General features: G+C 59.2%; 9 protein-coding genes across 9 annotated transcripts, besides 1 other annotated feature; all 9 read left to right on the forward strand.

Annotated features, from left to right (window-relative positions):
• Positions 1 to 852: 852 nt before the first annotated feature.
• LPMP_040080 (DNA topoisomerase type IB small subunit) lies at positions 853 to 1,662 on the forward strand (the record flags this gene model as incomplete). Its single annotated transcript, XM_010705355.1, has 1 exon — positions 853 to 1,662. The coding sequence occupies one exon, from the start codon at positions 853 to 855 to the stop codon at positions 1,660 to 1,662; it is 810 nt and encodes a 269-aa protein (XP_010703657.1).
• Positions 1,663 to 2,604: 942 nt separating this feature from the next.
• Positions 2,605 to 3,339, forward strand: LPMP_040090 (hypothetical protein; the record flags this gene model as incomplete). The annotated part of the gene is made up of 1 exon (XM_010705356.1): positions 2,605 to 3,339. One exon carries the CDS (start codon positions 2,605 to 2,607, stop codon positions 3,337 to 3,339), a length of 735 nt encoding a protein of 244 aa, XP_010703658.1.
• A 716-nt stretch (positions 3,340 to 4,055) lies between these two features.
• On the forward strand, positions 4,056 to 4,520 carry LPMP_040100 (hypothetical protein; the record flags this gene model as incomplete). The annotated part of the gene is made up of 1 exon (XM_010705357.1): positions 4,056 to 4,520. The coding sequence occupies one exon, from the start codon at positions 4,056 to 4,058 to the stop codon at positions 4,518 to 4,520; it is 465 nt and encodes a 154-aa protein (XP_010703659.1).
• Positions 4,521 to 5,842: 1,322 nt separating this feature from the next.
• Positions 5,843 to 11,254, forward strand: LPMP_040110 (hypothetical protein; the record flags this gene model as incomplete). The annotated part of the gene is made up of 1 exon (XM_010705358.1): positions 5,843 to 11,254. The coding sequence occupies one exon, from the start codon at positions 5,843 to 5,845 to the stop codon at positions 11,252 to 11,254; it is 5,412 nt and encodes a 1,803-aa protein (XP_010703660.1).
• Positions 11,255 to 11,321: 67 nt separating this feature from the next.
• Positions 11,322 to 11,807: a repeat region.
• Positions 11,808 to 12,365: 558 nt separating this feature from the next.
• On the forward strand, positions 12,366 to 14,156 carry LPMP_040120 (hypothetical protein; the record flags this gene model as incomplete). Its single annotated transcript, XM_010705359.1, has 1 exon — positions 12,366 to 14,156. The coding sequence occupies one exon, from the start codon at positions 12,366 to 12,368 to the stop codon at positions 14,154 to 14,156; it is 1,791 nt and encodes a 596-aa protein (XP_010703661.1).
• A 1,159-nt stretch (positions 14,157 to 15,315) lies between these two features.
• Positions 15,316 to 16,353, forward strand: LPMP_040130 (hypothetical protein; the record flags this gene model as incomplete). The annotated part of the gene is made up of 1 exon (XM_010705360.1): positions 15,316 to 16,353. The coding sequence occupies one exon, from the start codon at positions 15,316 to 15,318 to the stop codon at positions 16,351 to 16,353; it is 1,038 nt and encodes a 345-aa protein (XP_010703662.1).
• A 684-nt stretch (positions 16,354 to 17,037) lies between these two features.
• LPMP_040140 (exosome complex exonuclease RRP40, putative) lies at positions 17,038 to 17,940 on the forward strand (the record flags this gene model as incomplete). Its single annotated transcript, XM_010705361.1, has 1 exon — positions 17,038 to 17,940. One exon carries the CDS (start codon positions 17,038 to 17,040, stop codon positions 17,938 to 17,940), a length of 903 nt encoding a protein of 300 aa, XP_010703663.1.
• A 902-nt stretch (positions 17,941 to 18,842) lies between these two features.
• LPMP_040150 (hypothetical protein) lies at positions 18,843 to 19,319 on the forward strand (the record flags this gene model as incomplete). Its single annotated transcript, XM_010705362.1, has 1 exon — positions 18,843 to 19,319. One exon carries the CDS (start codon positions 18,843 to 18,845, stop codon positions 19,317 to 19,319), a length of 477 nt encoding a protein of 158 aa, XP_010703664.1.
• A 1,031-nt stretch (positions 19,320 to 20,350) lies between these two features.
• LPMP_040160 (hypothetical protein) lies at positions 20,351 to 21,757 on the forward strand (the record flags this gene model as incomplete). The annotated part of the gene is made up of 1 exon (XM_010705363.1): positions 20,351 to 21,757. One exon carries the CDS (start codon positions 20,351 to 20,353, stop codon positions 21,755 to 21,757), a length of 1,407 nt encoding a protein of 468 aa, XP_010703665.1.
• Between the last annotated feature and the right edge of the window lie 273 nt (positions 21,758 to 22,030).

Here is a 22,030-nt window from a genome sequence, read left to right on the forward strand (position 1 = left end):
CGCATGTGTCCTACGACACCGCCTGCTCTCCGGAGCATCCTTACCTTTCCTGGATTAATTGCAGCTTCGACGTATGTGCGAGTAGAACACGTGTGTGGTATTTAATCATGTGAGGGGGAAAACTCATCTTACAGCGAATACACCCCGGCTACGGCATAGAGCACGATAAAGGCGCTTCAGCTCGCAGTGGAAACTCATGTGCGTGCGCGTGCGCTGCTAGAGCTCTGGGGTGGGAGACCTGAATGGTAAGACGGTGTGGCCAACAGCTTTTCTCTTCTTTCATGACCTCTGTACTGTTCTTTAGGTTTTGTGTGATGAGCGCCTGTGGTGATGCAAGCATACCAGCTGAAGAACACCCGCGGTACTTTGCAAAGTGGAGAAGATTGGTGTTTTTGTATGTGCTCGCCCTGACGCCGGCGAAACGAGGTGTCGGCGTGCGGCACCTGACAAAGAAACGCTGTATCTCGTGTACCGTACTCCATTGTTGTCGCGCGGCTCCTCCCCCCTTCTTTTTGTGGCGACGTGGGAAGGGTGTGTGGGGTGGGGTGAGATGCTTGTGCAATATGGTCACTGATATTGCCGCCCTCTTTCCCTACCTCTCGCTCCCTTGACGTGCGTCGACGTGTCTTTATCTGCGTACCGACACACATGCAGTTACTCTGTCCATCATCGCTGCCTCTCCTCCTTCACTGCCGGACCACGACATGGTGGCTTGATCACTATCGATAAGGTAGAGTTTCCCTCTGCATACCCTTTTTTCAATCGCTCAAAGAGGATAACCACAACATCACCCCTCTCTCACACTTCCTGGTACTTAATAGGTAATTCTGAGGGATATCGTATTAGTGTGCCATGCAGCCTACTCAAAGTCCTCCGGTGGCCCCGCCGACGGTGCCGGCCGCAGCGCCCAAGAAGACCCCGATTGATATGTCTTCGCTAAAGCTCAAGATGTCACCCAGCGTTCGAGCGACCCTGGCTGCGGCTGGTGTGCTTGGTCAGCGCCCTCGGCTGATTGAAGCAACCGACGAGGATGCGCTGCTTAAGCTGAAGCCGATGAAGACAATGGTGTCCCCCGTCAAGATAGCTGTGGCGCCGGCTGCGACAATGGCTCCGCCGCCGAAGGTGCGCCGCGTTGAGCGCAGCTCCAGTTCGTCGTCCTCATCCTCGTCGTCGTCTGGTAGCTCATCCTCGTCCTCCGATGACGACTCCAGCAGCGAAGACAGCTCCGACTCGAACTCTTCGTCCTACTCGTCCTACGATCGCTCTTCGTTGTCGAGTGAGTCAGGGGTGTCGAAGAAGGAGGAATCACTCTTCGACATCGCCCAATCTCAAGGCCTAGTGAACAAGGAGATTCTTATGCAGGAAGAGGAGGAAGTCCCCACACTGGTGCCTCCGCGTCCTCCGGTGGTGCGATCCTTCCCCAATGACATCGGCAAGGCTCTGGTGCGCTACCGGGAACGACTCAACCGCGAGGAGAACGTTATCCGCATCAAGGATGACAACAAGGCTGTGTCGCTCGGCACGAGCAAAATCAACTACATTGACCCCCGCATCGTGTGCTCGTGGGCGAAGGCGCAAGATGTGCCGATCAGCAAAGTCTTCTCTGCCACCATCCTGAAGAAGTTTCCGTGGGCGATGAGCGCCGAGAACTTCGATTTTTGAACGAGATGGGCATGACCAGCCGCCCTCCCGCGCTCACACACGCACACACACACACACACACACACACACACACACTCGCCTGCTCTCTCCGCGCTGTCGTACTTTTTCCTTCTTCCGCTTTTGCGGTGGAAGTGCGGCATACAAGACGGAGAGAGCGAACGTGACGTGTGGGAACGGACCGTGGGGGGGAACGGGGTGCGGTGATGCTGTCATCCTTTGTGAAAATACTCTGTAGAGCATGTGTGTGCGTAGAACGAGGTCTGAGCAGCGAGTGGTGGTGCAGCGAACTGAAAAGCGCCTTCAGTCCCCTTTGTTGGAAGTGACGGCGGCGACGGAGGATGGGGAAGGAACTGAGACAGCGCACAATGCGCAATGATGTAGGCACACGTTTGTTGGAGGGCACTCACTGGGCTCTCTTCTAAGAGAGTGCCTGCTTTACTGTATTCCCTTTGCATGATCCCCACTCGAGTCTTCCTTCTCGTTCGCTTTAGCTCTCCCTCTGAGAAGGAACGAGAAAGGCGCGGACTGCATTAGCGAATGTGCGGTAACGCTGTTACGTTGAAATGAAAAGGAAGCCTCGCATTGGTGAAACTGGCAAAGGGTAAAATTGGCCGTAGAGGGGAATCACGTGTAACCCAGCCGTGAAAAATGCACTGTTGCCGTCCTACAGGAATGCACTCGTCAGCACACCGGCCGTCGACCATTCCTGTGTCGCTGCTGCGTGTCTCTGTACGTGTATCTGTCCGGGTAGAACGCAAAGAAATGCACTCGGCGAGACGGTTGACGACCCGCGCATTGTGCGTCCGTCTCCCTGTTGGCCGTGTCGTCTAAGACTCGTCGGCCAGTCCTTCAGCTCCTCTACTTGACAAACTCACCCACAAACAAGCGAAAGAAGAAAAACGTGCACCCTGAGAGCAACGCGTGACGGACGTCGAAGTCACGATGAAGCCGGCTAGAAACGCAGAGTACAGCAAACAGGAGTACTGGGACCGGCGTTACACGGAGGAGGAGCACTATGATTGGTTCCCCTCAGTGTATCCCATGTGTGTCGCAGCATCCTTTGAGGCCGTTGAGGCTGTCTATCGTGTGCAGCACGGCACAAGAGCATTCGACGGCACGCTCAAGGTGTTGCACCTTGGTACTGGTAACTCCACCCTCTGCGCCGACATCCGCGCCGCTTACGAGGCAAAATATCCGACGGAAGATTCAAGGCCCTACCGACTCGTCCAGGTGGCCACTGACTACTCCGCTGTTGTCATCGATCACATGAAGGCCAAGTACAGTTCAGCTCATCCGCTGGTAGACGTACACTGGGAGGTGGCTGATATCCGAGATCTCAGTCGTGTGCGAGAACAGTTTGGTCCTTTCTTCGACGTGGTGCTGGACAAGGGCACCATGGACGCGCTACAGGCCGACAAAGCAAATGAAAGTATGGAGGACAACATTGAACGGATGCTCTGTGAGGTGAGCAAATGCGTTGAGGGCGCAATTGGGACCCGCGTGTATCGCGTGTTTGTGCAGATCACGTGGGAAATTCCCTACTTGCGCCTCCACTACACCACAAAGAATCCCACGCACACCTTTGCCTGGGGAACCAATGTCACCTACCGTTTTCTAGGTGAAAGTGACATGTACAGAGTGTACATGTACGAGGTATCCCCGCCCTCCTCCGAGTAGGTCCACAAGGGAAGAAGGGCGACAGCAAAGTGTGGCGCGAGGCGCGACTCCCGTCACCGCAAATCGCGCTCCGTATTCTCTTACGCTCTTCCCTTGTCGGCATCTGCCACTGACACCGCGCATCGTACTACCCTCAAGGCACTCCTCCAATCAGCAACAGTGGAAGAACCAGAGATACAGCACGCGGCACACTGCCCTGACAACTCCAATCCTTCAATACACATGCGGGGAGGGAGGACTGGGGACACACACGCACGTTGACAAGCACTGGAAGAGTGTCGAACTGGGAGAGAGCCGGAGAGACTCGCAGTGTTGGCTGCTCGGTGTACGAGTCATGACGTATGGCCACAAAAGCACGTTCGTCCAGGCCCACGGGGGAGAGAGAAAAAACAAAAGGATGAAGTGAAGAGGCGCTTTTGCCGCTCTCCTCTGTTATTCTAGAATAGCAGTTGAGTGCCTTGAGGGGTTCATGTTGCTAAGCACGTGTACGGGTGCTTTGCGCACTCGGCATTGTAGGAGGGGCAGGAAAAGTTTCACTGTAGTGTCCCCACCCCTTTCCCCATCTTTCACACTCCACCATGACACCACAATAACTACTGTGGTGTCATGGTCTTTGTTGCTGCGTGTGTCTTTCTCCACTTCCTTCTCTCCCCACACACCCTCTTCCCATCAGACACTCCCCCCTCCAATCCTCCTAAGCACTCTTCTCGCAAGCCATGCGGCGTTGCCTGGCCCCAGCTGGTGCGCGGGTGGCGTCTCGGAGGAGTTCTACGACTGTATCACGTCCCGTTGACTACAACCTCAGGCACTGCTCACTTTGGACGGAGAACGGCGCGAATAATACGGCATCGGCGACATCAACCACCGCACCGGTCGCTCCGACCTCGGAGGACTACCGCGCCTTGCTGCTGGACCTCTTACTGTACCGTCGCGAGACGTTGGCTCCAGTCGTAGAAGCTCTACGCCGCGAGAGGGACGAGGTCGAGAAAAAGATGCAGCAGCTTGACACGCACGTTCGCGAGCTCAGCTTCATTCGTGATGAACTCCGGCAACTGTCTGAGGTGATGCTGAATGGCGAGCGCACGCGTTTGCACGACGTCGTCATGGAGCATCGCATCTCATCGGCTGCAGAGAGCTCCAACGCGGCAGAGCGTGAAGAAAGTGAGGAAATTGTACTATAGCGGCAACAAAGCCGCGGCGCGCAGGCAGAAGGAAAATTCAAAAGTAACAACAGCCCGACCACACACTAGACGAGCATTTGTGCGCCTGTGCGAAGCAAGGAGCGGTCCGGCAAGTTTTTTGTGTCCTCCTCTTCTACTGAGCCTCTACTTGTTTGGTTGCGATGAAATGATCCCGTGTAGGTGCGCGTGCGTTGGTAAGAGGAGGGAGGAGGAGAGACACCGCTGCGAGCCTAACTGACATGAGCTGTGGCATGCAGCTAAACACCATATGGCTGACCTCTTTCTCAGCACTCGGGTCCAACTCCCTGGCGCGTACTTTTGCATCTCGCCCGCTCTCTGGGTCTCGCTTGTTACTCAACATTGCAACTTCTCAGGAACACTTTTGTATGTCCCCTCCACTGTTCACAGTAGGAGATATGTGGGCTCTGTGAGGCCGTGTCGGGCACCCCATTCACTGTCCATCTTTCCCCCTGCTACCACGCATGGCACTCTTCTATTGCCGCAGAGCAACAGCAACGACCACATCGTTTTAACGCCTGAGTCGTACGGCGCTCCCGCAAGCGACGACCCCAGCGTAAAACGCCTGTGGTTGCCCGTTTTTGTTTGTTTCCCTTTGAACAGGAGGGTGGGTCATATGCGGTCCGTTTTGATCAGCTGTACGTTCGGTAGCCGTTGACTTTCTCTTCTTCCGTTGCGCGGCAAGGGGGAGGAGGAGGGGGTGGGGAGGGGGTGGGGCTACACTTCAACCCGCACCTTTGTCTGCGTGTAGCTCTCTGTCGTCGCGCCTGCGTCTTTACACGCACCTATCCCCACTGAAGACGACCGTGCGCTGCGGCCAGTTTGCAACTCCGCGATTGGGTCGGCGCGCCTCTCTGCTACATCGCAACTAAGCTCACAATAACTGTAGATACTTTTCCTAAGGGTGCACGTCACAGCCACACAGTACCACCACCATCAGGCAGAAGTGAGACATTCGGTTTGCGTATGGTTGTGGCTGTGCGCGCAAACACGAGCTGAGGCATATAAGTACAGCTCGCCTTTAAAGCCGGCGCTGACATCAGTGTACATACACACGCGCGGCGTTGTTTGCCCTGACGTCAAGGACTACCGCTCTCATCTAATTATTCACCGCCCCCATGCCGAGGCCTACTCATGTCGTTGCGTACTCGATGCAGAGACGTGGTCCCATCGGCGCAATGTCGATGAACAGCTTTGCGGTGCAACTCCGCGGGCACGTTGCCAACCCACCTCTCACGACTTCCGTCGGCAGTGCGTTTTCGCACTTTGTCCCTGTCAGGCTCTTCGCTAGTACTGCTACCTTGATGTCATCCCCGGTGACTAGCGCACCGCCTGCACCACCATCTCCAGTTGAGGTGCATCAAGTGATCGCACGCGCAGGACAACGTGGCCAGTGGGAGCGCGCCACTCATCTTTTCTTAGGTGCCCTGCACAGCCACTGCGTGCCTCTTGCCGAAACATATCAGCTGGTTCTTCTGGCTGCACTACGTGGCGGTGGATGGCAGGCTAGCGTGCAACTCACGAAACAAGTGGCAACCAGCACTCTCTCGACAACAGCCCTCTACCACACCGCGGCGGACTTACTGCTCGCCAAACCGACTGTTGACGTGCGGACTTCGAGCAAGTCCCTTGATCGAGTAGTGCTGGAGGAACTCGTACCGCTCATGCTGGCCGACGCCACGCGGCACGTGGTATGGCGTCCGCGACACCGTGTGGCCGTACTGCAAGCCCTTGGGAAGGCAGAGAGACCACAGAAGATGTCAGTCTTGTTTCGTCGATGGACAGCGTCAACTTATCTTTACGGTGGAGTTTCACGACTCCGGTGCAGCGAGGAGGAAGGTACTCTGCTTATGGCGGCGTTCGGCGCCACCGGAGATTGGCGCTCTGCGGAAACGCTCCGGGCAAGCCTCTCCCAGGCCTCTGCACCACTTCTTGTCAATTATGTTCGCGCATTCGCCGTGGCGCTGCAACAAACCGGAGTGTCAAGCCTAGCTGAGCCACAGCAGCTTGTTCCGTGGGAAATGGCGTTAGACATTGCTGCTGCGAGCAAGCAGGATGCGCCGCTGCTGGCAGCTGTAACGGAGCTGTTGAACGCGGCGCGTCATGCCGCAGGCCCCGCCGACGGAGCTCGCTGGTGGTGGGCGGCTAGCACCTCTACACACGCGAAACTGGCAGAGCTGCGCAGGCGTGTTGCAATCTCCACTCGTGCGGCAGCTCAGTTGCTGGTGGAGTATCACGTGACGGCCGTACAGGTTAAGAACTTGCTAGATGCCGTGCGTATCTCTGGAGTCCTGAGCTCAGAGGCGGCAGAGGTTTCTCCGTACTATGTGGAATGGGTGAATGTGGTGCTGGTTCTGAGCCAGTATTGCCCCCATGCGTTGGTGTCCTCTGACGGGTGCGCCGACGGGCTCCTGCTGCTGCTGCCGCATCCTCATCAGCAAGTTCGACAGCAGCGGGATGGCTCGACACTACATAGCCTCGCTTTGTGGCAATACGTGGTGCAGAGTGTCACCGGCAGAGATCTTACGAACCCTACCAGTGTAGCGAGGCACGTTATCTACACGTCATCGGTGCTGCATTATGTGCGCCACGCTGCCCTGCAACCGGCGCAGCTGACAAAGGCTGAGGGCTCACTAAGTGCCGCGTTGGCGCGGCAGCTGTACCTCATCGACCATCGTCTCACACACGACGCTCTTCTCACCAGTTCCACAGGCAAGCCCGATGCGCTCTCTGTCTTGCTCCGCACCGTCAGCGCGCACATCCATGTGCCGGCGGCAGAGCGCTGCGTCAGGCTGCTGCTGTGCGACGAGGCTTCCAGTGTTGGTGAGCTGGTGGACGGGCTGTTGCTCAGCTTTCTGGGGCCTCTCAACGCTCTGGGGACACCTGGGGAGATGTGCGAAGCTGTGTGCGTTGCCAGCGAGGCTGCTCTACTCTCATCCCCTTTGTGCTACTCCTCCGCCCAGCTTGTGTGCCTCACTGTATGGTACACCTGTCACCAACTGCAGCGTGGTGTTCCTCTGGTTGCGCTGCGGCCTGCGCTTCACCGCACTGCTTCGCTTGTCCAGCAACTTCCACGCTCCGCGGATGCGTTGATGCTGCTGAGCACTCAATTGCAGTGGTGCTGGGGTGCTTCACTGGAGGCACTGCGGTCGCAGGCTGTGCCCATCTTGCTGCGGCGTGAAGAGTGGGGTATCCTTGCTCGGCTGCTCGAGTGCTGCCCTCAACCACTGTCGATGCAGGAGCAGCGCATCCTGGCGCGCTGCAAGGGCGGTGCCAAAGTGACTGCGCTGCAGAACCTTGTTACAGCACAATTCGCGAAGCCCGCGTGGGAGTACTGGCAAGGCGAGCTGTGCGGTACCGCTCCGGAATTGCCTCTGCCCACGTCCCTGCACGACAGCCTCGTCTCTCTTCTCTTGGCCCAGGGGCTCGTGACGGAGGCTCACACGGTGTTGGCTGGAAGTGGTGCGTCGATGGCCCGTGTGTCGCGCACAACGTGGTCTCACATCGGGCTGCGCGCCTACAACTATGCGAGACGGTGGCGCCGGCGCCAGAAGGGGCTGCAGCTGGCAGAATTGTGGGACGTGGCCGCACTAGGGGAGGGGGGAGCAGATTTTGACGACAGTGAGGTCCGGAGACGCGAGTTGACGATGGTCCTTGCACTGTACGCTAGCTTGGCCCTGGAACACACCCAACGAGCGGCGGATGCAACTCAGGTGATTGCAGCTGCAGTCGACTATGTGCTCCAATACGACGAAGCGCATCACCATCGCAGCCCACAACGCCCACTTGACTTCACAACGCTGCACAAGACGGATACGCAGCTTGCGGCGCACCTTCCCGACTACGTGCAATGCACCGCGCCGCGCCTCATCTGCGCTGCACTCGACTTCGGTGATGGGTCATCAAGCCAGCCTGCAATGGACAACGCCTGCTCAGAAGTTGACGGCGGTGCCGTTTCAGAGGCGGTGCGTACCGTGGAGTTTCTGCTCCCCCTCACCTCAACGAGCGAAGCGGCGGTGGTGGCGTGGTCAGAGACGGTGGCACGGCTCTACACGGCGGCCGCCGCCGGTGCGACACATGCCATGTCAGCAGTTGCAGCGTTGGGGCAACGGCTGCTATGTCAGGCAGCGGGGCAAAATGTCGCAGTGGCGCCGTCATTTCTGCGTCTCGTGCTTGCGACAGGGCCGCTCTCCACCACCCTCCTTGCAGCAGCTCGACAGTGTCTCCTCCTGATACGTGACAAGACTCCCACCGACCCTTGCCGTGCAGATGTTGCCACTACTGCCATGCAGGTGGCGCTTTTGCTCGCCGACTCTGGCAAGCACTCTGAGGCACTGGAGTGGGTAGAGAAATTTGAGCTATGGGCAAGGAGCGAGGCAGCGGCGAAGGGGGAAACAGTGCCGGACCCGCAGACGGTGATGGATTCGGCAACGCAGCTGTCGTGGCTGCAGGTCGCCCACAGAACGGCACAGCAGCGCGCTGATCAGCGCGCTGCCCTCTGTCAACGTCGCCGCGAGGCGCAGACTGCTGTCAGCAGAGTCAGTGTGATGCTGGAGCTCTACTCACGGGATGCTCTCAATCGTCTTATCGATTGTGATGCGTGGGAGGAGGCACTGGACGCTTTCCTATACGTGGTGGCCACTCCACCTGACGTAGAAAGCCTCCTCTCTGAAGGTTCAATGGAGCTGATGGTACTCCGCGACGCATACCTCTCCGCGGATGTGCTGAACTGCGTCTTGCTATGTGTAGCCCGTTCTGCACCGTGGAGAACCACAGTGCAGGCGTGGATGCTGCTCATCAGTCAAGTCCCTCTTCTCCCCTGGAGAAATTGCGCTGCTGCTATAACCCCAAGCATACACGAGCTGCTGAGTGCGATGACGCGTGAAAATGCGCTGCCCCACGAGGTCGGCGCCGTCGTGGAGTGGATGGTGGCGCAACTGAATTTGCCTACGTCTGCAACTTCTGTTCTTTGCTCATTCTTCGCTGACTGCGTCGGCGCCTCATCGTCGACTGGTGCTGGATGCGCGTGGACAGCGGCAGAGGCGCAGCTGTGCGCCGAGATAATTGCACAGCTGCGACGACTGTGTAGCGAGCAACGCGTGCAGGAGGCTGGACGCGCTATTTCGGAGGCTCAAGAAGTCCTTTTCCCACCCCCCTTTCACACCCTGGCGCCCCATAGCGAGGAGGCCACGGCGCTGTCGGTGGCTCCTTTGGCAGGATCGTGGCTGCCCCCAGGTCGCCCCCCGCTGTCGGCGGAGGAGGTCGACACACTGGCTGTTGTGGCCCCGCTGCTGCTCCTCTCCTCAACGCCGCAGCTGGAGTCTCTCGCACGGCAACATCTGGGCGGCGTGTTTCAGGCACATGAACTTAAGGCTCTTCTCCACCTTTACCGCGAAGAGCTCCTCCAGCGTATCGCCGCCGCGCGTGAGCCTGACGCGTCGATTGTTCAGTACCTCGCGCAAAATGCTACCTTGCGCGTGCTTCTCTCTCAAGGCGCGGAGGTGAGGCAAGCACAACACCCCGAGGTGCGCACTCGCAACAGAGCTGCGGCGGCATGGATGGTGCAGCACGTCTTTGACGGCTTCTTGCCACTGAGCACAGCAGAGGAGCTCTGGAGAGCGTGCGAAGAGCCTGCGGCGCGACTGGCAGAGTGTCGGTGGTCCGCTGTGGCAGAGGCAGAGCTGTGCGAGTTGTTGTTGCAGCACCACGGCAGGCCCCCGACGAAGCTGAGCACCGCACCACACTTGACACGGCAAGCCATCGCCCACTACTGGAGCTGCTTCCACCGCGTTCTTCTGCCGGATATGCATTTTGATCCGCTGGAGCTGTGCTGCCTCGCCTCCTACGCTCCAGCTCTTACCGAGGCGCGGGCACTGTGCCCGGACATAACGAAGCCGGCCTACGCCGCCGCTGTTGCCGAGCTCGCCAGTCATGCATACAAGTCGCACTTCTGCCCCAGCCGCGTACCTGCCGAGGACACCCTCGCCTACACACGTCGCCCTCACTGCCCAGCCGCAATCGCAGCAGTCATGACACGCGCTTTCAAGAAACTCAAGGTGCTGCACGCACAGCTCTCCAAGGTCAGCAGCGCGGCGGCGTGCGGCTATTGTTTCCCGTTTCAGTGGGACACCAGGCCCGCCGCTGCTGTGCAGCCGCCACCGGAGCTGGATCGGCAGAACCTTGCCACTGCCGCTCGGCGCATTGCCCATGGTGCGACACCTGCAACGGAGGTGGCCCCCGTTCGCGCGTCCCACGCATGCATTACATCACCGTTACTGCGCCAATGGACGCAGTGGGCGACGAGGATGGCGTACGCCGCCTCGCCAAAGTCATTACCGCAGGCGGCTTCACTGCTACTTGTGGAGTGGACGAAGGAAGCGCTTCAGCCGGGCTCCGGCCACCGTCGTGCAGATCAAGCTCGCAGTGAAGCCCTTAAAGCCGCCGGCGGTGATAATGGGGTGCGTGTGTTGTGGCAGGAGGTGGCACGAGCAGGGAAGCGCGAACTGCAGCAACGCCGGTGCCGTGACCTTAGTGTGGTGTGGCGACTCCTCACCAGTGCAGAGGTGTGGCGCACCATGGACGCTGGGCACGTGGTGGTGCTGCGCAAACTTGTGTGTCCCTCCAACGCCAAAGTCACAGCACTGCCCCCCAAGCACGATGCGGCCAGATACCACACGAAGAAGCCGCAGCGAAAGGAAAAGGGGGGCGGTGCGTAGTCCCCTCTTGTCCCCCGCATCGGCATGACGGTGTGGGAGAAAGAGGGAAGTATAGTACGCAGAGGTGCCACTCTGGGCGTGGTGTCTCAGGGCCCAGAATCCCCACTCTGTGTAGGTTAGGAGTCAGACAGCCCCCCTATCCCTGCCATTCCCGAACCACTTCTGGCGGTGACAGCGCCCAGCGCCCACAGCGTGCGGAGAGCGGAGGGGTTCAAAGCGATGTCGGTGGTCCATCCCAGGGTGGGGGCGTCGCATGCAAGGGTCAGCGTGGCTCTGGCGCGTCCCACCCAACAGCCACTGCCTATTGGTGTGGGAAGCCTGCGCCACGCCGCGGGATGTGTCGGGTGGTGACCGGCGCAATGGGCGCGGCAATGGGGCGACCGGGGAAGCAGGGGGCGGGGGGGGTTTGTGGCAGAGCCCGTGCCCATGTCGCTGAGTGGATGCGCTGCCGCCACGCGCGTGTCTGGCATTGCTTTGCGCCACGCGACGGCCCTGTGGAAGACCAGGGTGCGGTGGAGTCGAATGGGTGTTCGATGGCACAGAGTGAGCACGTCAGGTGAAGAAGAAAGCAATGCAAAGGGGGGGGCAAGTGTTCTGAGAGCGAAGTGCTCTACCCGCAGGCATGCACACGCGCTAACGTCAGTATCCTCCATCGCATACATTCATGCACGGGATATGCACGGCACACCTTTGCTCTCTTATAAGCCCTTACGTTTTGTGTGGCAGTCTCGTTCACGTCCTCTGAAGAAGAATGACAAGCCCAAGTTCAGTATGGTGTATCTGAGGTGCTTCGGGAAGAACCGCCGTCGTGCTCCGCCTGCGCTTCCCCTTCCGCACACACCCCCTTCCTCCACCTCTACCCTCTTCATATTGATTTTTCTCTCCACCTTCACATCCGAATGAAAGAGAGACAGCGCAACTGTACTGCGTCCCTTTTCCCACCGCCAATACGATTACACGTCCCCCTCCCCCACACACACACACCAACCACACACACAAACCCCCAACTCCAGTCGCTGTTTTCAGTGGTGCTCTGTTCTGCATCGGTGTCTCGTGGCCTCAACCCTCCCCCACCGCACCGAAGCACAGTCGTTGGACAGAAGGCAAGGCAATGGTCGGCAATTACCCTTCGTGCACCTCACATTGCCCCCCATGTGTGCGGTGGCAGCGGTGGGTGCTGCTCGTGTTGGCATGGGCAGTAACTGCGGTCTTGCTAGGCAACTGCACGCTTGCCTGGCCACAGTTTCTTTACATGCAGCGCCGCGTGGAGTTGCCTGCGGCGCCGCATGCCGATACAGATGGCACGCATGCGAGTATACCGCCTCGTTTGTTCCCGGGCACAGAAGAGCGTGGAGAACAAGCCCGCATGCTCTGGGAGGAGGTCGAGGCGAAAGGGCGGCTGAGTCCGTGCTGGAAGCGTTCTTTGCAGCTCCTGCAAGCCAAGTGCGCTGAGGTGCGGAGCGAGGACACAATGCGCAGCCGACTGGGACTATTTATGGCCACGTGCGACGCGAATAGCGACGGACGTACCCACCCGAGCTTTCACTGTGCCTCTACTGCTACGCTGCCATCGGACCTATCGACTCGTGCGGTGCGCCAGTGTGTCCAAGGGCTGTCCGACAGCGCCTATGCAGCCTTCCTGCAGTACCGCCTTCACGCCGACGTGCTGTGCGCCTACTTGGAGGAGGAATTGTACCAGCAGCGCACTGAAGCCGCGGTGGCTGCAATGCATCTGCAGATGCAGCGCAGTTCACACATGCTGACTGCGCTGCAGCACTCTGGTGCGGAGGTGGTGGCTCTCATGAAGGACTCGCAAACGCTTCAGCAAGAGTCGCGCGAGGCTGCGTCGTCATTGCGTCATCAGCTTGGCCTTCTTCACAACGGCCAGGCAGCGGCACTGCAGGCACTTCAGCAGGCCGCTGGCGACATTTTGCGCACCAGCAGCCACACTGATGCAGCGCTCGGCGAGCTGCACACGCGCGTGCAGGAGGCCGCTGCCGAAGCGCTCGCCTCTGTACAGGCTCTCAGCCAGGAGTCTCTCAAAAGGTTTGCAGAGGTGGAGGCGCAAACGCGCGGTGTGGTGCAGCTCATGCAGCAGGTGGACAGCCTGCACCACTTGCTGACCCGTCAGCGGCTTCCGCGGCATCGTGTGGTTTGGGTGCTCGGATGCATTTTGGGCGTGCTGGTACTCACGTGCCTCCCGCAGACGGCAGCGGCGCGGCTTCCAGCAACTTTATTCACCATCATCGGGTGTGTTGGCGTGCCGCTGCTGCGGTGGTGGACTGGACAGTCGCGGTGGCTCTTCCTGCATGAAACGGCGTGGGAGTCCCTCTGCTTGTCGTTGGCGGTGGGGCTTGTTGGTCACTGTGCCTACCGCTACACACCACCCAACATCTGGCGGCACCGAAGCCTTGCGCGGGAGGAGGCGATTCGTGTGTGGGATGAGCTACATGTGCTGCAGCAGGCGAAGAAGCACCAGCTTGATGGTACACTGCTGCAAGCCTATGTGCCTCAAATCCCCATTCTGGGTCTTCAGCCACACCCACGTATGCTGCGGAATGAGGCACCTGCGCCATCCCTGAATATCAGTCATGCACAGTCGCCGCTCTCCATCACGGTATCTCCACGCGGCGGCGAGGTGGAAGGGACTCCGACCACAGCCAATGACTCTCACAGCACCGCACCCAGCGAAGGCTCTGTGAATGCACCAGATGAAGTGTCCAGCGCCGCCGGCACACCAAATCGCAGGAGAGGACGCCCCGCCACCACAGGTGACGACGCCGCTCACCGTCACACCAAGAGCCAGCGAACCGACGCGGCAGACAGGCATCGGTGTGTCGCTGCCCGCACCAAGCGCTCAACGGCACGCAGCACCTCAGAAACGATGCTCAGGAAAGGATGAGCTTCCTTTTTCCCTCCCCGGGTGCGCGTATGTCTGTGTGTGCTCGTGGTGAGTGGGTCTCTGTGTTTCCTTCATTTCTGTTTGTGTGGGGGGGGGGGAGTGGGGTTGTTCTCCCTTCTCCCCTGCTGTCATTTGCCGGCTGTGGCTCAACTCTCACCCCCCTCTCAACACGCACACACACAATATCCCTCTCCTCTTCTCTTTCTGTGTAACGTCCGCCCCCCCCCCTCCTCAGCTCGCTGCTTCTTTGTGCTTTTTCTACTTTCCATGGCGCGGAAAATCGGGTGGAAGGGGGGACGGGGAGGCGCACTTGGCCTGTGCGATACTGCGCGGCGTAGGCCCAGTGGCGCTGCATTCCTCTGCTTCCCCCCTCTCCCCTGCTACCGGGCCTTTGACATACACACACACAACGGGGCCGTACGGGCATAATCCCTCTACTCCCCCTTTCGCTATTCATTTATTTCCCTCCCACTCTCGCCTTCCCTCGTCGACTCCCGACTTCTCTTTTTCTGCTCTTTTTGTTGTTCCCTCTCTCCACTCGCGTTTTGTACGGACTCTCGTCCATTGGAAGCAGACGCACACCTCTGCAAGCCAGGAGAACGTGGGTAGGGTTACGCAGGCCCCCCCTCCTCCCTGTTTCTCGCCTCACACACAAACCGGGTACCATTGTTGCACGTGCAAGTGCAGCTGCCACCCGCAAGACCGGACATATTTCTGGATACCTACCAAGGCGCAATGTGCGATGACTTCCCATGCTTCTCTTCCATTGTGCATCACCATCACCTCCCTTCAAGTTGTTCTTCTCCCTCCCTCGCTGCACCTCTGCGCCGTATTGGTGCTACCTATGCGTAGTGTATTTTGTGTCGTCTGACACCGCGCTGACAAGCGTGCGAGCGCTGCCGTTGTGGCGAAATAAATTCATCTAGCAGGAGACGGTGACGCACACGCACACAAGCACAGGCATTCGTTGCTCACCGCGCGTCCCTTACAACTCGCACTGTCTTTCCTCTTCCCATCGTCTCACATCCCCGTCGGCTTTCGCTCGGCCAGAGAAAAAAGTGACGTCAATCCACGCCTCAGTGCGAAAGCGACGCGCCTCTGTAGGGCCTTCTTCAGATCACCCTCAAAGCCCGCTCTCTATCGGCCTCCACCCTCCTCAATGTTGACTTGCAGCTTTGAGCAGGCGAATCGCGCTTGGAGCGATGCCCCGCTAGTGTCTGCAGAGGAGTTGAGCGGGTGGGCCTCTGTTGCGGAAGTACTTCTCTTAGAGTGCGCACGTACCGCCCTTGTCGATGTCACGGAGCCGTCCGCGCGAGCCCAGCTGGTTATCGAGTACGCCGACTCTCTTGCGGCGCTTGTGCAAACACATGTGGCCGACGTGGCTGCGCTTCAACGTCGCGCTGCCTCCGCAGAGGAAAAGCGGGGTGACGCCCTTGCACGCCAACTTCATGCCGTTGCTCAGGAATGCGAGATGCTGGGCGCCAACCTTGTCTCCGAGTGCACCTCTCGCGCTGCCTTGGAGGAGGAAACGCGTCGCCTGTCAAATGAGTTGCTGTCTACGCAGGGGGAAAGGGAGGCGCTGCAAGCAGAGCGAACAGTCGTCTGGTGCGCCGTGCAGGAGGCGCACGCGGTGGCTGGCGTCACGTGCGCTGCCAAGGCGACGATGGAAGAACATGTCCGCGCATTGTGCGAGTGGGTGAGGTGCGCACAGGCGGAGCTGACCAGCGCCGCTACACTGATAGAGGCCTCTGCCCCGTTACCACTCGATGTCGCTCCTTATCAGCTGGCATGCACATCGTATCGCCGCATTCTTCCCACTACCCCGATGAATCCGGTTACTGCCTCGCTTTTGCGGGTCAAGGAGCAGATCCAGCACATCCGTGAGTCCTCCGGGGCGCAACGGCAGCTGGCGGCGGACATGCATCAACATCGGAGAGACGAAGCGGCAGCACCGCTGACTTGGTCACCGCGAACACGGGCGGCAATAGCGACCATGTTGGCTCCCATGCCTCGCCCGGCACATCGATCGCCGGGCAGGCCTCAGTCCTACACGCCCCCACGCAGCACGAACGTTTCGGCAACGCAGCGGGAGGTGAGCACGTTTGCCTCACCGCCATGGCGCACCCACATGGTAAAGCTACAAGAGGAGCTGAAGGGGCTACGGCGAGAGCTCGGCGCTACGAACTCCTCCCATTGACCCCGTAGAGGGACGACTGCATCTTTGCCTCCGTACGTTTCTACGAAAGTGTACGTGAAAGCCTCACCAGTGCCTCTTCCTGCCTCCCCCCCCCCCTAAGCGCTCCCTCCAACCACTTGCATTGCTCAGTTGCTGTGGAGGGTGCGGGTAGCGGAAAAGAGAGGAAAAAATATATAGGCCATGCGTGGGTAAGCTGCGAGTCAACTCCTGCACAAACACAAGCGCAACTCTGCAAGCAGAAGACGCACACCAATCGATGTGTAACGTGCGATGTGCTTTACCCGTTCTTTCGCTGCTATGCGACGATACTGCCGTTGCCGCAGATTACGGAGTCGGTGTGAATGAAAAGAGGGAAGGTCACACCGATGAGATTCACCTCTGCGCCTGCGTAACCGTGCCCTACTCCATCCATCGACTACCCCCTCCACCTCATCTCAACTTTGTGGTGCGCCAACTCTGTGCATGTCCGATTGCCTCCTCGCCCCGCCCATTCCTCCCCTGCCCCTTTCCACCCCGTGAGCTTGCACTTTGACCTGCACCTGCATCAGTATAGCCGGACACACGCATAGTTTAAAGGAAGCTACGGCAATGTCCACCCTGTCCACTAGCAGCAGCCCTAGTAAGGGGATCACAGTGCTTGCTCCTTTGAAGGGGCATGTGTGCCTGCCGGGAGAACCGGTGCTGATGGCTCAGCCCAGCGCCGTGGTGGCGATCGGTGGTGGTCTTCGGCTGCTTCCCCAGCTCCCGCCCACCACTAACACTGATGACGCATCGCAAGCGCTCACGGACGTCTTCCTTTCGGAGTTCTGTGCACCCCTTCAGTGCAGCAGCCATCAGCTGCACACACACGTTCCACGGTATATGGTGCCAACACCAGCGAGTAGGCGATACACCCCTCGCGCCGGTGATCCGGTGCTTGCCATTATTGCCCGAAAAGTGAGTCAGCACTACTACTACTGCTACATTGGAAGCTCCGCATTGGCCTACATGGATGCCTTGGCGTTTGACGGCGCCACGAAGGTAAACCGACCGCGGCTGGTGGAAGGCGATGTTGTGTACTGCTACGTGAAGCCTCGTGCGGCATCGAGCTACGTTGATGGCACGCCACGGTCGGTCGCCAGCGGAGTAGTTGACACGGCTGGCGAAGTGGAGACAAGCTGCACAGCAGCAGAGGTCGGGCTTCCACCCAAGGACTGGACATCCGGGGAGGCCGTCTTCGGACCGTTGCACGGGGGACGCGTTCTGCACCTCCCACTGGCGTATGTGCGGCGTCTGCTCATGCCAATGGGCCTCTCCCCAGGCAAGGCATCAGCACAGCAGCAAAAAAGCAACCGCACGGAAGGCGAAATCAGTGGTGGTGAAGAAGTGCCCGCCTCATACCTCCTTCAGCTGCTGGGGCGCCGAGTCCCCTTCGAGGTGGCTGTCGGCCTCAACGGACTCGTGTGGGTCCGGGGGCTCTCTAGTGAGGCTGACGCCATGGCTGCTGCGCGGCGCACTGTTGCCGTAAGCTCGTGCATCTCCGAGGCCCAGTACGACATCACTCGCGCCGAGATGGAAGCCCGCGTTGAGGCTTACTTTCCTCGGTGACACGAACAGGATGGGGACAGGCGCACACACCGCGTTTACACGTGCGTGTGTGACTTGGGAGCGGAAAGCGGATAATGTCCATATCATGCCGCCCCTCCGTTCTACCGCCTCTTCGCTCTCGTGCGCGCATCGCCTGGCCAGAGAGGAGGAGATGGTGCTCGACACAACCAACAACCCACGGCCACGAAGGTGCCGGGGTAAGGAGGAAAGTAAGAAGCGGCGGAGTAGGAGGGTGAGAGAAACGGCAGAGGCGGCTTGAAGAGTACTAACTACGCACGAAAAAGAGGAGGAGTCCGCCATGTTTACAGCGCACACCAGCCGCTGCTGCCGCTGCTGCGCTTTGCGTCATGGAGCAGTCGCCCCTCTCCCGCCACGCAGACAGCTGTGCAGGCGGTGTTTTGGCGTATGCTTGTGTGTGTGGGCCGTGACAAATGGCAAGACGGCGAAAGAGTGGCGGGTTGAGGGGTGGGGCGCACCGTGCCGCTAAGTCTCAACGCTTTCTTCATTAATATTTGCACACCACCACTCCCCCTCTTCACCTTGGCTCTCCACCCTCCACCTTTCTCTCGATCCATTCAATGTTGGGACGCACCGCATGACGAGCCACCTGCCACCCCTCCACAACACGCAGCATCTGCACCGCCACACACATATTCGTACACGCGGACACACAAAATTACAAAAAAGGGGGGCGGCAACCACAAGCATAACAACGTCACCTGTGTGCCGAGCCTTCACACGAAATCATCGATCTGCTCCTCCATACATCAAGCGTGTCTCGTCCACATCCCCACCCTCGAGGTACCTTTGCATCCACTCACCCTTCCATACCTCTCCGCGCATCCTCTTCCAAGGCTACACGTCGAACGTAAAGCGCACACACAGTCACTCTCACAAACGCGATGCCGGACTTCAGCCAGTTTATCAAGTACCTCAACGCCAACCTCCACGCACCGACTGGCCAGTACGCCGCCCTGGGCGGCGCCAGCGGAAAGGGCACTGGTGGAGTTAGTGGCGCATCCGAGGCCGTGACACTCGCTTCCCACGGTGATACCTCCGCCTTCATCCGTTCCTGTGACACAACATGGCGAGTACTGCTGCCTAGCGATGCGGCTGCAAAGGAAAGTGGGGCACGATCCAGCGGCTCATCCGCCACGGCAGCGACAGCCCACGCACCCCCGCCGCATCCCTCCGTCACTATTGGGCGGATGATGGTGTCCACAGAGGACCGCTGGCGTATTCAGGCGCAGATGCGCCGTGAGGAGGCACGCACTGGGCAGGCTCGGAAGGAGTACAACAAGAAGGTGACGCGCGCCATCAAAGTGACAAAGGGACCGTCTGAGAACGCCTTTCCGCCAGGTCGTGGTCGTCCATTGTAGTGCACGCGGTGAGACCGTAACAGGGCAGTGACGTCTGCTGGATCAACGTGGGCGAGCGACTTCCTTCCTCTAACTTGTACGCACAGGTGTAAGCACGCCGACTTGTTGCCGCAGCGCAGTGAGCCTGTGTGTGTGTGTGGGGGGGGGGGGGTATGCAAGTCAGGGGAAGGGGCGACGGCGGTGTGTGCCCAACATACGCCACACACCTCACTGCTGGTGCCTCGCGTTTGAGTAGCGATCTCCCCTCTTTGCCAACTTAGGTGACGTTGTTGTGAATGTACCCACCCTAACCGTCCCTTTCCTTCTCCGCGTAAGAGCGACGGTGGTGGTCCCCGGTGTAAAATGCGTGGGCTTTACCCCAATAGGCAGTAAACGCGAGGAGGTCGTCGCATGCCGCAACGTGGTAGCGTCTGTCTGTCTGTCTGTGTGTGTGGGGGGGGGGGGGGGGGGACTGGCCTCCACGGCCGGTGTCGTGCACGCGTATTTGACGCAAGAGGCACCAGATTTGCTGTCGGTGTCTCATGGCTTATCGACTCCACCCCCCCCCCTCCCACGCACTGACACGACCGAGCGCAAAGGCATTTGGGGGGCCTCTCTCTGTTTCGCCTGCCCTCTCTCCTCTCACTGTTCTCCTCTTCTAATCCGATGTCTCTGGCTGCCTGCAATGGTGTGTACGTGTGTGTGTGTGTGTACAACGTAGTCACCAAATTTGGTATTCTCCTCTTAGCCAGTGAGGCTGCGACTGTGGTTCTATCTCACTTCACTCTTCGTCCCCCGACGAACCCTTTTCTCATTCAAGAGGCCCGTTTGAGGTACGTGAGGTGTGAGTGTGCGCGGCTATTACCCCTCCCTCTCACCACCACTCTCTCCCTCGCTTTCCTCCTGAGCCGGCGCCTTTGGCGGTGGGTGGGACGTGCGTTGGTGTGCGTTTCTTCGTTGCTTTTTACTCTTCTCATCTCGCACATACGCTCAGATTCATCCTCGCGCAAGCACAGCCACGTCTTGGGCTCGCTTTGCGCGCATCGATAGCGATGCTCCAAAGCAACGAGGGCACGCAGCCGCTGCCTGGAAGCACGATGACCCCATCGCCGGGTGCATCTCTCGGCGTGAGGGCAGGAGAGGCGGTGGACCACCACAGCGCTCAGAAAACGGAGGCCCTTCCACTCGCCGATCTGCTGATACGCGCCTCGGACGCCATCCGCTCAGAGCGAGGGAGGGCGGACTCAATGGAAAAAGAAAATAATAAACTCCGCGCGCAGCTAGAAGGCGTTCGGTCAGCCTATCAATCGGTGGCAACTCAACGGGCGCAGCGCAGCTCGCAGACGTTGGCAAGCGTGACAACATACAACAAGGCTGTCGAGGACACGCTGTTTGCCTATGTGAGAGACCAACTGATCGGGCCAGACGACAACTACACCTCTGGGAACAACGGCGGGAATTGCACAACTAAGATCAACAGTAGGACCCGACCGCGACAGAGCCAGTGGAGCTCAAGCGCTGCCACCTCCTCCGTGGCCTCGGTAGCCGCGCGCACTCCGCCACGCGGCTCCATCACGCCCTGGGCACAGCGTTGGACAAAAGGCTGGGATGCTCAGATCACGCCACCTGAACCAGCACCGCAAAGGATAGCCGTGCGCAACGCCTCGGCAGCAGCAAAAGAGTGTGTACAGCGCGTTTACTCGTCTGCTGCATTGCGGCACCGCGACCTCAAGACAGGCAACGATCATCTGACCTCATCCCTCACTGGTGATGGCAGTTGCAAAGGTCAAGGTAGTGCAGCCTTGGAGGGTTACAACAACGCTGACGAGTCCCCAACGCACTGGATGGCTCGCCGACTTCTCCGAGCACTTGCCCCTCGTCCTACTGACAGTGCTGTGGGCGACATTGTGCACACCATGGTTACTGCCTTGCAACAGGATGTCCAAGCTGAACTCGACAGGCCACGCGAGTGTAACAACCCTGTTCAACATCGCCCCCGCGGCTTTGCGCTGGTGCGCCTCCAGCCCTGCGTCTATCGACTCCTCGTTGGTCCTCCTGCCGAAGTGAAGGCAATGGCGCACGCAGCACGGGTCCACAACAGTGGTGCTTGTCCAACAACAGCGCGTCTCCCCTCCGCAGCACCTTACCGAGATCACTTCCTCCTCTACTGCACCAATCAAGGCACCCCGAATGCCTCGCGCACCTGTCACTCCCAAGTCACCAATACCGTCATTCGCCTCACCATTGATACCGGCACCCTTCGCGTCCTTCGAGGAGGAGGACACGTTGACTTCATCGACTACTTAGAACATCACTTACACATTACACTATACAACGGACAGCGCACCTCTACCCAACAGTCTATATCCTCCCCCACACACCGCCGTCTACAACCCCAACCCCACAAACCTCGCCCCTCCACAGCGCACACCAACCACACAGCAACGCATCTCTTATAAACCCTCCCTCTACAACCCCTAACACCTCCATCCCATCCCTACCAACTACACCTCATCCACACCACCCCCTAACAGAATAGAGCAACCACAGCAGTGATCCTCCAATACCAGAACACCACGTACCAAAAGCCTTCCGTACCACCTACACCCCCTCGCCGCACGCGCATGCCTCACGTCGCCGCCCGTGCCGCGTGCCTCCCCCACCCCCTCTCTTCGTCCCTCACTTTCCACGCGCCCAATGTGCCGCTCGGCCATCCGTTCCCCACCCCCTCT

This window comes from Leishmania panamensis, assembly GCF_000755165.1.
Source record: "Leishmania panamensis strain MHOM/PA/94/PSC-1 chromosome 4 sequence".
In the NCBI taxonomy this organism is placed as follows: domain Eukaryota; phylum Euglenozoa; class Kinetoplastea; order Trypanosomatida; family Trypanosomatidae; genus Leishmania; species Leishmania panamensis.